Source organism: Poecile atricapillus, chromosome 4, assembly GCF_030490865.1.
Source record: "Poecile atricapillus isolate bPoeAtr1 chromosome 4, bPoeAtr1.hap1, whole genome shotgun sequence".
NCBI lineage: Eukaryota > Metazoa > Chordata > Aves > Passeriformes > Paridae > Poecile > Poecile atricapillus.
Window position 1 is genome coordinate 68,300,373 of NC_081252.1, and position 14,888 is coordinate 68,315,260.

Below are 14,888 nucleotides of genomic sequence, written 5' to 3' on the forward strand. Positions count from 1 at the left end.
AAGCTAGAAGTATTTAACATTTTTCCCTTGATGTGCACAATTTGATTCCCTGCCCCGTTGCACTGAGGCTACTGGAGGGGCTTTATGCATGGTTTAGAAGACAGATTGGTGGTGTGGGACACCCAGGATAGCCCATGGCAGCCAACAGTGGCAGGGCCAGGAGCCACAGCTCCGTACAGAGACATTTGTGAGAGGCTGTAGCTGTCAGCTCCTGGCTCAAACTGAGTTCTGAGCTCAGCAAGAGCTGCTGCCTTCCAGAGAGGCAAAGTCTCCCATCAGCTAACCAGCTGCAGGACCTTGCTTCCTTGGGAGGCAGGATTGCCTGGTTCCAGACAGGTTTCCCTTCTGAGGAGAGAAAAATTAGTCACTTCCAGACCAGCAGTATAGTCCTCCTTATCCTGAACCTCAGGAGTGCTTCTCCTCATTATTCTCCTCATTCCCCTCACTTTGGCCTGCCAAGCTGCTTTTCTGCTCCAGGTCAAATAAAAATAAAAATAAAAATAAAAATAAAAATAAAAATAAAAATAAAAATAAAAATAAAAATAAAAATAAAAATAAAAATAAAAATAAAAATAAAAATAAAAATAAAAATAAAAATAAAAATAAAAATAAAATTTAAAATAAAAATAGAAATAGAAATTAAAATAAAAATAGAAATAAAAATATAAATAAAAATAAAAATAAAAATAATTAAAAAATAAAAATAAAATTAGAAATCAAAATCAAAATAATTAAAGCCTGTGCATATTCTGGAATTTTAAAATTTGGGGAGAGAAGAAAATATTGCTGTTTTACTAGCAATATTTTTTTCAGTTGGACTGTTTCTACTTAGTCAATTATTTTATTTACTGGAGAAAATGTCAGACGTATGTTTTTTTAAAGGCTGTAATTAAGCACAGTCAGGAGTTATTAGATTATTCAAAAAGCCTGCTGCTTCTCATTAACTAATAGCAACTACCAAAACAAAGTGGACTTTTACAGACCAGGTCCAGATGTAAGTGTAAAAGTATATTGGAGAGCAGAGGCACATACTGTACTTAGACATCTCATCTTCATGCTACAGAATGTCCTAATTGGCAATTAATTTCTGCCAAGATGGAGTTGAAAATTGCCACTTTCCAAACACTGAAATTACCAGAGGATTAAACTGTCACCTTTTCCATAAGAATGGCCTTTGAAGATTGATTATACCATGAGTCATCTTTTATCTTGGGATCAGCTATTTAAATTTGATGCAGGTTGCACTTTTTTTTTTGCTCGTATTTTCTATCTAGGCAAAAAAGAGGCTGGATATTGTGGTAGGGAATGTTTCTCAATTCATGAATTATGGCTCTTCTACACAGTGTTAAATTACAAATATTATTGGAGAAAAGGAGAAGGGTATAAAGGCAGCAGAAATGGTAACTTTCCAGAATAAAGAAAATACAATTTAAAGACCACATCTTCTGAGACAGACAAATGTTAAAAAATACCTTTATTACACCAGCAAAAATAAAAGCCATTAGAAAATGTTTGGATGCTGTTCATGTCACACCATATTATGTTGGCATTTCCATTTGACATGCAGACTTGTCAGTTTTGATCATAGCTGTGAACTACAGATGTTTTTAAAATACAGGCCAGAGGAAAATAGATTCCCGTTCAAAACAGAACCAGTGCTGAATGTCTGTTCCAGGTCTAAAAAGGACTGAGATTTACAGTCATATGGACAATTTTCCAGCTGTGCTAATGAGGGAGTGAGAGAACATACTGAGGTGCTCTCTGTTCTTTGTCTTTCAAGCTGGTTTTGAAACCTCCAAACAGAAATAATTCCTCTGTTTCTAGAGACCAGCTGTTCAACAAGAGGTGGAAAATGAAGGGAGCAAAGGACAAGCAGCTTTGAAATCTGTTCATATTGGCATGGCTGAATTGTATTAACATATCACCTGGCTGACAGCATGAAATAAGACAATTCACAGAGGATTTTCCCACCTGTCCATTTCTAAGTACATACAAGAATATTAATTACACTACCCTTTTTCTATCTCCCTGATGAGAGACATAAAACCAAGTGTAGCTGGTGGGAAGCATCCTTCATCTGAATAACAGGCTTGCAGTGGCTGGGGCTCACCACAAAGTCACAGAATGGGTTGGGCTGGAAGGGACCTTAGAGATTATTTAGTTCCAATCTCCCTGTGTACTCTATAACTTCAGAGGAGCTTCTGGGCTCAGACTGAATGGCTGCTGAGGCTTGTACTTATGTGAGTTTTTTATAAGCATCTACAGAGTTGGAGATTAAAAGTGAACCTGAAGTTTTCTGTAATTATCAGATATTTTCTAATCCTTCCTGCACACCTGTTCTCCAGCTGAACAGAACTTCTACATCCCCTCAAGCTGAAGGGCTTTGTGGTATAAAGCTCCCCAGCGCCTCAGGAACAGCACTGTTAACTCCACCCAACACCCAGAGAGTGTCCCTGACAGTGCTCAGGTCACAGAGCAGCAGGGAAATAATGACTGAGTCTGGAGTTTGAGCATGGGAAACCAGTGCAGAGAGCAGGAATGAGTTTGACATGCACGTGGACGTTTGAGTTGTTAAGGACACACACTGCAGTGCTCTGTAGCAGTTGTGTTTCCTGAGGACTTGGGGCATTGTGCCAAGTACCCAACACCCCTGTAGATATGAGAGCAGCTTGTGTTTCAGAATGCTTTCCTCCACCTACAGATCTCTTTAACAGCCAAATGGGAAATGGGTGTCTCTGGGCATCTTTCCAGAAGCCTCTGAACTGGTGCCTTCATGCAGCAAAACTCAGTGGGTACATTCACATACTTTTCACCTTGGTATCTGCACTACATGAGATATTTGCCTCACCTTTGCTGCTCCTTTGGATGCCCACTGGCCTTCTGTCTATTTACCAAGGCAGGAAGTACCTGAGTAGGAACAAAACTGAGTTAAAGTCTGACACAGCATTAGTATCTGGCAGATACCAACATTATCTGCCTCAGGCTTTTTAACAATCATTAGTGTTAGCAAACGTGTTAAGCTCTATAGGTAGATGTCCCTTCTGAAGTTTGGCCACTGAGCTGAAATTTAACCTTTCTTCACTTCTCCAAAAGCCAGTTGGGCTGTCATTGAAACAATGGAATAAAATCACCCGACCTGGATCTATTCATGTTTCTATTTAAAGGAGATAAGGAGTTGATTTTACATAAGATCTCATCAGTGCTCCTGAGTCAGCATGATTGTTCTGGACTTCCTGGCATTCTGACAGACTGAGCAAGTAAGGTTATTCAGGAGCTTATAGCTGGTATGGATAGAAAGGGAAAGGAGACAATATGCTGCCACCTTTTGGTTACAGAAATGAGAACAGATCTGAGCAGATCTCTCAGTTGGAAATTAAGACATCTATGCTTATTTTCTCTAATAAAACGGTCTGAAAGCCCACATGCTGCAAGATGCATCCCTTCATATTCTAAATTGTTGCTATAAGCTTAGCTCACTTATTTAACATTTTTCAGTCTTACTTGAACTAATTAATAATTACCAAGCAATAATTAATAATTTATCTAATTTATAACATAGAGGCTTGAATTCTCTCACCTAAAACTAACCCTTTGCATCACTAAACTGATTTGAGGAACACAGCTGCAAGAAATAGAAGGTAAAAGATCTCATGAATTAGTAGCTTGTAAAAGTAAGTGACTGCATGTCATGACTTCTGACATTTTCATTACTAGGTTTGTCATCAGTACTTTACAAATGCAGCCTTAACTGTCTGAATGAGATTTTTGGTACTGGCTGACTGCTGAGGACCTGAAGGGTATTTTGTTTGTCTTTTTATTAAAAGATTGGTTCAGCTGTTTATGAGAATAAAAGATTGGAGAATGGCCATCTTTAATAAAAGGAATGCAAGGCTGCTCTATTAAAACATTTGTGCACCTCCTAGTTTGATGCAGAGCCTCAAACTTTAACAGGGAAACTCTCTGTATCAGGGATGTGCTTCTCACTGCTCCTGTGAGTCATTGTACAAGTTTGGGCCAAATGACGGGCCTTTGAAAGCCTCAGTTTCAAAATGCTCTGTGAAAACTTATGGGAGCTTGTGAGTTCAAGCCCATGAATGTTCTGTTACTTTCAGCTTCTGTGAACCAGAGGCTCTTTACATTTACTGCACGTATAGATTCACCGAGCACGCTGCATCCTCATGCACAAAAATCCATCAAACACTTGACTTCTTTCTCAGTGCTGGCACTGACTTCTCAATCTCCTCCCCCAACATAAGGGTAATGTAAAGGGAGACCCTGTCTGCCTGTACTGCAGAAGGAACAGGAACTCTCTAACCACTACCAAAGCTGTGTTGGCAGGCCTGTAATGCCCACCTGGAGCAGCCACAGCTGCTCAAGCAGAGCAGAGCTGTGCAGCAGACCCGAACCTGGCCCTGCTGTCACCTCAGGCCGTTGTTACATGTCACCCATGGGTGCTCAAGCGAGATGTCCCTGTCTCAGGAAAGGCCTGCAGACCTGTAATGCACTAACCGTGCCACCCTACCCTGTCTGCTGTACACACCCCACTGTTCTGCTGCACCTTGATGAGTTCCAGGCTCATCTTGAGGAGTTCTAGGCTCTCCTGCCATTTGGAAGAGTATCCAGAGGACTACACACATGAGAAAACCACCAGGAATTATCATGTTCATGCACTCATCACTCACTGACAGTCCCAGCAAAAACACTCAACAGCTTCCAGACCCTGTTATATAGAGATCAAGAAGCTGAAGGAGACCTGTAAGAAGGCTGTTGGTAGAAATTTTAAGGCAAAAAAATCCCTTACCTATGTGTTATAACTTCTTCAAGCGGTTTAACCCACCCATCAGGAAAAGGATGAGAGAAACCAATTTTATCTTGCTCTTTTTAAGGAGGAAAGTGATACAATGAATACAGTGCTTAATCTCTCAGGGTGAGGGGCATCCTGTTATCTTTCACAGGTCAGGATCACATTAACCATCAAATTAACCATTAATTAACTGAGTGGTTGGAAACAGTAAGACACAACCTTTCAGAGCTAAATGAGGCCTCCTTTTCCTACCAGCAAATTCCCCTAAGCCTCTTAGCAACCAGAATTCCTCCTCTCCATCTCAACACTTATCTTTCACACATCTCATAAGATATTTTTCACCCATCTTTCAAATAAAGGTTTTTTTATACATTTAACCTACATGCTCAATGCCAGCACAAACACACACTGAAGCCACATCAGGGTAGAGAGGCAGAGGAATACCAGGACCATTGGGCCTGCTAGAAATATTTCAAGAAATTGTCTGGTTTTTTGTTGGTTTGGTTTTTTTTTTCCACCACTTTTCCATCAATTTTAGGGAAGCATGTCTCGCTTGTTGGCATAGAGCTGTATATAGCAACTCAGTGAACAGAATGGACCATGGTATGGAGATGAGTCAGGATTGTGTGATGAATCAGATCTTGTCCAGAAAATCCTGGCTCATTTGTTGCAGACAGTGAACACAATGACTGCAGGAGGGAAAAAGTGGTTCCAGGCTAAGGCATTTGTATACAGCTCAGAAGGACTGGATTCTATTTTTGTCCACACAGACTACTAAATTAGCCACTTAAAAACCCATTTTTCATGGCTGGCCATGAACTGGGTACAGGGTTTTACTGAAAGCCTAAATTCTAATCTTGTGTTTTTATGGCTAAAAATGTAGATGCAATGTAATGTAATTAGCTGTAATGCTATTTTCTCCTAAATTTATGAGGATGTTATGAAAATACCCTGAATTCTGTTTGTGAAGCTCCCAGCTCCTATACTATTGTATATCACTGAAAAATGCATAACAAAACTGGTAACTGCCTTCACAGCAGAATTTGAACACTAACTAGTAAGGCATGGAGTCTCCTATCAAGCACCAAAAAGAGAACAAAATATTGAAGAGTGGCTCATTAAGTGACTACTGTCCTCTCTGGCTACTAATGAGCTGCTGTCATTAATGACTGCTTTGCAATCAAATACAACAGAATGCAAATCAAAGATTTAAAAACTTTGATTTCCACAAATCCTGGAATTTTTAACTGCAGAATGATTGACTTCACAGCCTTAAAAGCTTTTATATTATTTTTGTCACTGTATGACACTCTCAATGCCAGGGAGTCTGCTCTATCTGATGATTAGATTGCTCCCTGTTTAGTGTCTCCCTACCATGCCTGACCTCTAATGATGGCCTCCTAGACAGGATTTTAAGATACTTTAAGAAATAATATGAAAAATGTATATAATTACTTTTTCCAAACCATTTACTGATTTTTTAAAAAAATTACTAGAATTTAAATTTTTCTCATTTTCTCTTTCCACTTTTGCTCTCCTCACTCCCCTCTTCCATCAGTTTGCAAAGCTAAGTCCATGATGTTGCCTTTGAAAAGGGTGCTGAGAGCTGTAGATCAAAAACTCTTCTGTGTGTCAATTCAATCCATTCCAGAACATTTTCCTGCAAGCTGCTTCACATCACCCAACACTAAAAAATGGATTAACAGACTAAGCTGGATTTAAACATCCTCCTCATTAACACAACCATAAATTGGGAAGAGTGCAACATTATTTTTGTCTCCAGCTTTCTCTTCCTTTGTTTACCCACTTTATCTTTCCCTTTCAGTATAGTTAAATTCCAGAGGGTGGCGAGGCACTGGGACAGGTTTTCCAGGGAATCTGTGGATGTCCTGTCCCTGGCAGTGTTCAAGGCCAGGCTGGATGGGGCTGTGAGCACCCTGGTCTAGTGGAAGGCTGCCCACAGCAGCAGGTTAGAACAAGATGATCTGGAACATCCCTTCCAACCCAAACCATTCTATCATTCTGTGATTCTTCAAGGGGAAAAATATCCACTACAAACCACAAATGAGATGCTGTAGAATTGAATTAAAGACCTGCCTCATCTAGTTTTCTTACCTGGCCCTAAGCATTGAATTTTGTCTATCCTAGTCTTTTACTGCCTCTTGTTAAAAAGGGTAACACATGTACAAATCTCATGAAATGATAAAAATCTTTTTTAGCAGGGATTGAGTCAATACAATCCACTTGCAAGCAAACCACACCAACAGATACCAATAGTACATGTAAACCAAATTTATGCCATTTGAAGTTCCCTGTAAATGTGTTCATCAGGATACCACCTCAGTTACTAGAATACAACAAAAGTCTTGCTGAAAACATTATAATAACTTTTTTTAAAAATAAAGAAAATTCTCAGAACTTCATACTAATCTGAGTTAATTTACTGGTTCTGTAATGGATATGCAATATTAGTTTGTTCCAAGAGCAGCAATGTCTCAATAATTCATGAACAATCACATACAAATATTCTAAGTCTGCCTGCAAAAGCTGCAACTTCATAATTTATTATTATAGTTCTGGAGGAAATCCAGCCATGCTGAGAAAATCTGTGCTGGAAAAGAGAATTTGAAAGGAGGTAATATGTTTTATTAGATTAAATCAGACCAAATACAAGGACTGTAGGCCTGATATATTGTTTATTTTTCAAATTATATCTGATAAAATATGATTATGTTTTGCTACAAGCCTAACCTTTCTGACAGATTACAGAAGTATTATTTTAAAAGTAAAGCATTTGCAAGAAACACTTGTACAATGAAACCAATAAACTCAAGATAACTTACAAGTCAGAAAAGGTTAGAAGATTTATAATAATTTACATTGTTCTCTACATAGCTCTAAAGTTGTGGAGTCAGCTAATAATCTTTCCCTGCTTATTTGGATTTTTTTCATAGCAATGAAAAGAGAAAAAAAAACACTTTTAAGTGTTATTTCAAAAACAAAAATAGGTAGAGAGAATTCACTGGCATAAAAAAACCTTGAAAGGCTTTCAGTTCATTTTATCTTTAATGGACTATAGTTCAAGTTCATAGTGTCCTTTAAACTATGATAGATGTTTTGATTTCAGCCAGATTCCTCAGATATGTTCATCTGGTCATGGTATTTAGAGGTGTCTGCATGTTTTTCCCTACTGTAATCTGTGTTTTTCAAATAAGACTCCACTCCTCATAGCAGAATCTGAACTAACACAAGAGATCTTAACTGTCAGGCAATGACGGGTATTCATGGCTTATTCAGACAAGCTGGAAAGATGGGTGAATTTTTTATAATTTTTTGATTAATGATTTGTATTAAATTTTGTGTGTGTGTGCACGTGTGTGAGAAGAGAGAGAAAGGGGGAGAATTCTTTGACTTTATGCTTGGAACTCAAGCAAATACTGCCTTAAGGAATCTTTCTTTTAATTATAAGAGTAAATTATACATCAGCAGTAACTGTGTCAAGCTCACTGGGTCAGGAGCTACCACTAAAAGCAGGAAATTTTGTCTGTGACAGTTATCAACTTCTAAATTTGAGTACTCCTCTCTTGTGTTGCTACCACTGTTGACAAGGATTCAGAGCAGGCAGAGATAGGCTATGAAATCCAAGTTCTCCACTGACTCATAGAGTTTCAGGCCCAGATACCTACATCTCCCAAATCACACCTGGAACATCCAGCTGTACCACACATGGAGTACCTCAAACAGTGGAAAAGGGCATGATGTAACATGGAACAAGGGAAAATGTAATATGATGCTGTCTTGTTAGATACTGTAACTCCGACCCAGATATTTTAATGCATCCTTTCTGTGCCCCCTGGGCTTTTAAACTCTCTACAAGTGTTCAGGGTGGGATCTATGACAAAAAAAACCCAAACCAAAACAAAACAAAAAAAAAAAACCAGAAACAAACAAACAAACAAACAAAAACCCCTTAAAAAGCCAACAAGAAAACACAACCAGTTATCTTCTACTTTAATTTATACAGTGACACCAAAATATGGTCTTTTTTGAGAAAGCAAGGGCTGGGTGGCCAGTCTGCCAGATGGTTTGGCCAGGCTCAAGGAACAGCTGACATGCAGCTAGTGGAGAACAGTGTGTCAGACGATGACACAGAATGCACCGTGAGCAAATTTATGAATGCCAAATTAAGGAGTGCTGACATGAGGACTGGCATGAGGACTTAATCCAGAGAGATCTTGATAAATTTGAGGACTAGGCCAACAGACACCTGAGGCTTGATGGAAAACCCCAGGCATGAGGACAGGTGGGAAACTGGCTGAGCATCAACCCAGGAGAAGGACCAAGGAATCACAACAATGTCAGGCTGAGCACAAGCCCTTTTAGGCCAACAGTGCATTCTCACTGTAAATAATGCAAACTGCACCCTGGACATTGAGCTATGTGGCAAGGAAAGTATTACCCCACAGTCATTATAATAGAGAAATGAGGAACAAAAAATTGTTACAGAGACTGAAAAGTTCTACTTTCATTCAAAGTTCATCCACTTTACAAAAAAAGAAGAGAAGAAGTTGTTCATAAAAATGGGTGTAATCTAGCTCGGAAACTAGAAGGTAGCAATCCTTGCCAGAGCAGTGAGTTTCTGGAATACTCTTCTGCCTTCAGCAGCAGGATAAAACAGTCAAGCCAGTTGCAACATGGAGTTTAATAGCTTATAAAAGGACTGATGTAATAATGTGGCACATGACAGCAAGTGGTCATGTAGGACATCTCATCCAGTCCTACATTCCTGAATTCTACATGCATAAAGAGTGATGAAAAATGAAATAGGATAAAGAATAATTTCTGAAATACAATAAAGAGGGAGAGAGAAAAGAAAAGAAATGTATGGGTGTTGGCAAACAAAGTCCCAGGGGAAATGAAGAGAGAAGCATTCTTCCTTGAAAACTTTGTGACTTCCTTGTGGAAGATCACAACATTGTCTCAACGTGCCCTGATGTCACAACCTTTAATACCTCTCATTTCACAGCACAATTTCATTGTGACAGCTGCTGAAAGCATTTTGCCTCCAGCAAAAGAACAATAGGAAGTTTTATACACTGTATGCCATGAGAAGTCAAGTAACACATGATCCAATGCAAGGCCTTTCTACCATTTGGCCAAATCAACATAATACAGACAATTTGAAGCACAGTGCATTAGCAAACATAAGACTTTAAAACAAATTTATTTGTGTGCAACACAAATGTGTTTTAGGTCCTAGAGTGTTTTCAAAAGTTCTAATGGTCTTTAATTTCACACATTGTTAGGTCTGATTAATGGTATTTGGATTGCTCATAGTAATGGTGTTCTTATTTATTGGAAGTAATTGAGAAGATAATTGAGCTCTGCACCATAGTTTCATGTTTTAAATAACAATTTTAATTCTTCCTTTTGTTATATTAGTATATTAAAAATCTTACTAAGATCAAGAGTAAAAGAAAGACAATGGAAGAGGTGGCAAAGGCAACCAAACAGATCTGCTTCCAAACAGATGGGTGTTACCTCAAGGATGAGACCTCTTAGGTAGGTGTGCTGCTCTACAGAGACCTCAACAAAATTGTTTCATCACTGCTGACCTTCAGTGTTCAGGCCCCATCAGCCACATATCAGAGCCCAGAGTGGGCTCAAATTAAACTGCTTTAGAGTAAGACAGAAGAGAAATTACCATCTTGAGATCAACCTCTCCCTCTTCATGGGCCTTTTTCATTGTACATCTTAAGTTACTACATCATTTTGAAGTTTATTTGAGAGGGGAAATAATGACAAAATTGTGCGGCTGAAGTTGCAAGAGAGTATGACAGCAATGTAAGCATAAACCTGGGCACAGGCAGCTGGATGGAGCACCACTGAAACCATTATTGCCCATCATGCCATGCCAATTCACAGGACAAGATGTACCAGGACATTTTTCATAGATTTAATCTTTATTTATATTTATTTCTGCCAGAGGCTTTTCCTGCCAGGGAAGGGAGCTGGCTGTATCACAGCCACAGAACACAGGAGGTTCCCATGAGGAAGCTTTGCCTTAGACTTGAGGAAGTCAGATAATCTGGTTTTATTTGAGTAAATTCTTAGCCAGTGTATCCTTTCAGATCACATTGCTACAGCAGTCTTTAAATGGGTCAAATAAAACTCCCACATAAAATGATGCACCCACACAATTGCATTAACCCATAATAAGCAACATTTTACAAACTAAATTACTATAAAAATGTGTAATGCATCTGCAGGTCTTCAAACTGACATTAAATATCATTTTATAAAATCAACTACTGCTTAATAGCAATTATCTGTGTACCTTAGATCCACTGACAAACCTCTGTTGTCAGTTACCAAAAAGGATATTAGACTTGCACTACTACCAGTTACTCCATCAGTGCCCCTGATAGCTCTAAACACCTCATCTCACAGTAAACTTATATGCCAGCCTGATATCAAAGGATAAAATTTATCTTCTTTTTCTACCTTGAAAATGTTTGACACTGTGCTTTAAAAGCATATTGAGAAGATGTGGTATCTAGAACTCAAGATACAAACATAAAAATTTGCAGAAAAGCTGTAACTCGATCCTGATGGCAATGTTGGGGCAGCAGGAGGATAAATTATATAATACTCAATATACTGCTTTGTCTGCTTTCCTGGGCTGGCCCCTGTCAGCATGGCATGAATCACAGCCTAAAGCCTTATTTGCTGAGACACTGCCATACTTACCATGCAGGATAAGATGCCAGTGGGAACTGCTCATGTCAACACCATGTTTATTGCACATGCCTCAGCGCTTCCTTAAAATCAGTAAAGCAGTTTCTTGTTCAGAGAGATCAATGCCAACACCAAACTGAAACCCCTGCCTATGAATGGACCAGATGCTGTGCTGCTTCCCCATGAACCAGGGTAACTTAACTCCAGGATCTACCCCTGGAATGTCCTGCTGGGTACAATTACCCTGAATCTGACAGGAAACACAGCACTTTGCTCTGGGTAGTGCAGGACTAAGTAGGTAGGTAGGTATGTAGATAGGTAGGCAGGTAGGTAGGTAGGTAGATAGATAGGTAATATTAAAACAGGTAACAAGTTAAAACTGCAGGTTGAGAAATTCACAGAGCACTGGTTTTGGTGTGAGACAAAGTTGTACCTTTCTTAAAAGAATTCATAATTAATTAATTATTAATTAACAATAAAGCAGATTCAAAGAAATGAACCCTTGACTGTGTCTGGCTCTTATTTGAATACTATCATGACTGGGTGAGTGAATCCAGGGTGTCTCCCTCTAGTCAATTTTGTAGCACACTCCAACTCTTCTCAACAATTTCTTATTCAATATCATCACCTTTGAAATAGGGACCTGCAACTTAGAGGAGAAAAACATCTGCAGACAGTTATCTGTGCAATGCAACATCTTGAGGGATATAAAGCATTCCAGAGAAATCAAGTATGCCCTTCCCAGCTCCAGAAATCCCCAAGGAATGAGCCTTTTTATATCTGCCATACCACTCTGGAAATCTTTACCCAAGCTAAACAAAATTTAGGTTAAAAAAATAATAATAAAAAAGCACTTTATTCCAACAGAAATTTAAGGTACAGGTAACTGGCAGGACAAAAGCTCTTACAGCTGGCTGGCACTTTGTCTTAATCTCCAGAGCGTCTGATGCCTCTTCAGTTAAGAGGGACAAATTAGCAGGTGATAGACTGGAACCAAACTGACTATGCAAATTCTTACATTCCAGATATGTATCACAGAATAGGCTCCCTTCTCAAGTCACACTTCAGATAAAAGCACAGAAGTGATCACAGCAGCTCAGTGCTTTAACAGTAGCAGTGCCCAAAAGATAGATGTCTCCAGGAAAGCACAGAAACAGAGCCTGTGTAGTAACCCTTCCTTAGCTGCTGTCAGCCTGCATTTCGGCTCTCCTAAGAAAGCCAGCACCAAATCCCACAATAACTTTACTGAAACAGAGCTGCCCTTTCAAAGGACAGCCAGTCCAGCCACCTGAGCTGGTGCCGTTTGTGCCATCTCACAGAACCAGGTTAACTCTGTTACAGCTACTGCTTGAAGACAACCAGCTTTGCAAACATCTTCTGATTTTCCTCCCCCAACACAACTTTAAAAGGAGTTGGTTACTTTTCTGCACAATTAGAAGGTGAGAACATCACTAGTTTTCCTTGCTTAATTAGATTTTTTTACACTATCTCATGGATTTTACCCGATAGATAAGCATGTACCAGACTTATCAATTTTTTGCTCTCCATTAATTATATCCAGCTGTTAAAGGTAGGCACCAGTATTAGTTGGTTTGCCAGACTTACCAATACTTTAACAGCTGGATACAATTAATGGAGGGCAAAGGTTAATAGTGATAATTACATTACTAAAGTAAATCAATTCCTTTACAGCTATTTTTAAAACTTTTGTTTTTTTTAATTTCCTATTCTGTTTCCAATGTAATAATTTACCTCAGTGTCTTAGTTACAATTTTTTTTTCTGTACAAACTAACAGATACATAGTTACTCATTGAAAAGTAATTCCTCCCCAGATACATACTGAACTCACATACCAAGATAGAGGTCAAGAGAAATGCTTGATATTTATGTGCTACACAAACTGCCTCAACTTTAATTTTGCTGTTCTAAAATATCAGCTCACTCACTGCATACAAAAGGTTTGTCTTAAATCAGATTTGAGTATACACTTTGATGGTACCAACTAAATGCACGATTAGGTATGGAAAAAAAAAAAATCACTATCTACTAATATATCATTTAGTCACACAGAAACTCTTTGCCTCATATAGAAGTCATAGCACCCAAGAGCTGCAGACGCTATTTTGGTTATCAGTAACAAGAACAAAATAATAGACTCTACGATGCCATATTTGGATTTCATCGTAATATAAACATTTTCACTGAAAAGGGTAGTTCAGCATTGGAATAGGCTGCTCAGGGAAGTAGTTGAATCACCATTCCTGGAAGTATTCAAAAGACGTGGAGATGTGGCATTTGGTGACATGGTTTAGCAGTGGCCTAGACGGTGCTGAGTTGATGTTTGGACTCGATGACATTTGAGAACTTTTCCAGCCTGAAGAATTCTGTGATTCTATATTGAAGAAATACAGAGCACCTCGACAACAATTGCTCTGCTCTCCCAGAGAAATCAGGTTGTAAACAATGTCTTTTAAAGGCGGAATGTTGTAAAGAAAACGTTTTCATTCAAAAAACTTAGGAAAAAGAGATCAGCAGAATCTGCTCCTCACTCCTACAACTCCTGTACTTTAATTTCAACCAGAGACGCGCTAAAATGAACCGTTTATGCTGCACTTGAAAGGCCCCCTGAATCTTCCGGGATTTAGGCAATTAATTTTTCATATTTAAATAACAAGGAGCCGAATCGCTAGGGAACACGAATGTATGCGCTGCGGGTTTCTGAGTGCCTATCCCCTGTGCCACGGCCACCGCGGTCACCTCCTACATGGCTGAAGCACCCACCACGCCAATCTCCGGCGAAAATCATGGAGGAGATACTCGGGCCCTGTCAGAGGCAGCACCTCGGCCGGCTTCCCCGCCTCGCCCGAGCTGCTCTGGGCTGGCAGCTCTCGAGGGAGCCGCGGCGCTGGGTTAAAGCATTTTAAGGGGGCATTAGCGCCAGGGAGCGGAGCTGGGTGGGAACAGGGGCCGGCCGCGGACAGGGCAGGAGAGGCGCGGAGGGAACGGCTCGGGGGCTGTGCGGGAAGGAGACGCGCTGCTCCGGCAAGCGCAGCGCCGGGAGGCGCGGGGGACAACCTTCGTCGGGCAGAAAGCCCTGCCTCCCAGCCCTGCCGCGGCTCGGCGGCCCGCTCGAGGTTCTCCTCCCATTTCTGCCCAGGAGGAGTCAGGGCGGACTCTGAGGGACAATGAGTCGGGGCTGAGAGAGGAGCTTCGCCGCAGCGAGCGGCGCCATCTTGCAATACGGACGAAAAGCTATGGCGGGCGCCATTTTGCATTTGGCCGAGAGATGAGAAGCGCCTTACTGCATTTCACCTCCTGGGCGCCGCCATTTTAGGTTACGGCAGA

At 40.0% G+C, this 14,888-nt stretch overlaps 1 protein-coding gene across 1 annotated transcript in view; it reads right to left on the reverse strand.

Annotated features, from left to right (window-relative positions):
• LOC131579001 (uncharacterized) overlaps window positions 1-14,821 on the reverse strand; it is a 32,890-nt gene extending 18,069 nt beyond the window's left edge. Inside the window, exon 1 of the mRNA XM_058838367.1 lies at window positions 14,301-14,821. Coding sequence (XP_058694350.1) covers window positions 14,301-14,818 — 518 coding nt within the window. The 5' untranslated portion in view covers window positions 14,819-14,821. The remainder of the gene's footprint in view (window positions 1-14,300) is intronic.
• Window positions 14,822-14,888: the final 67 nt, after the last annotated feature.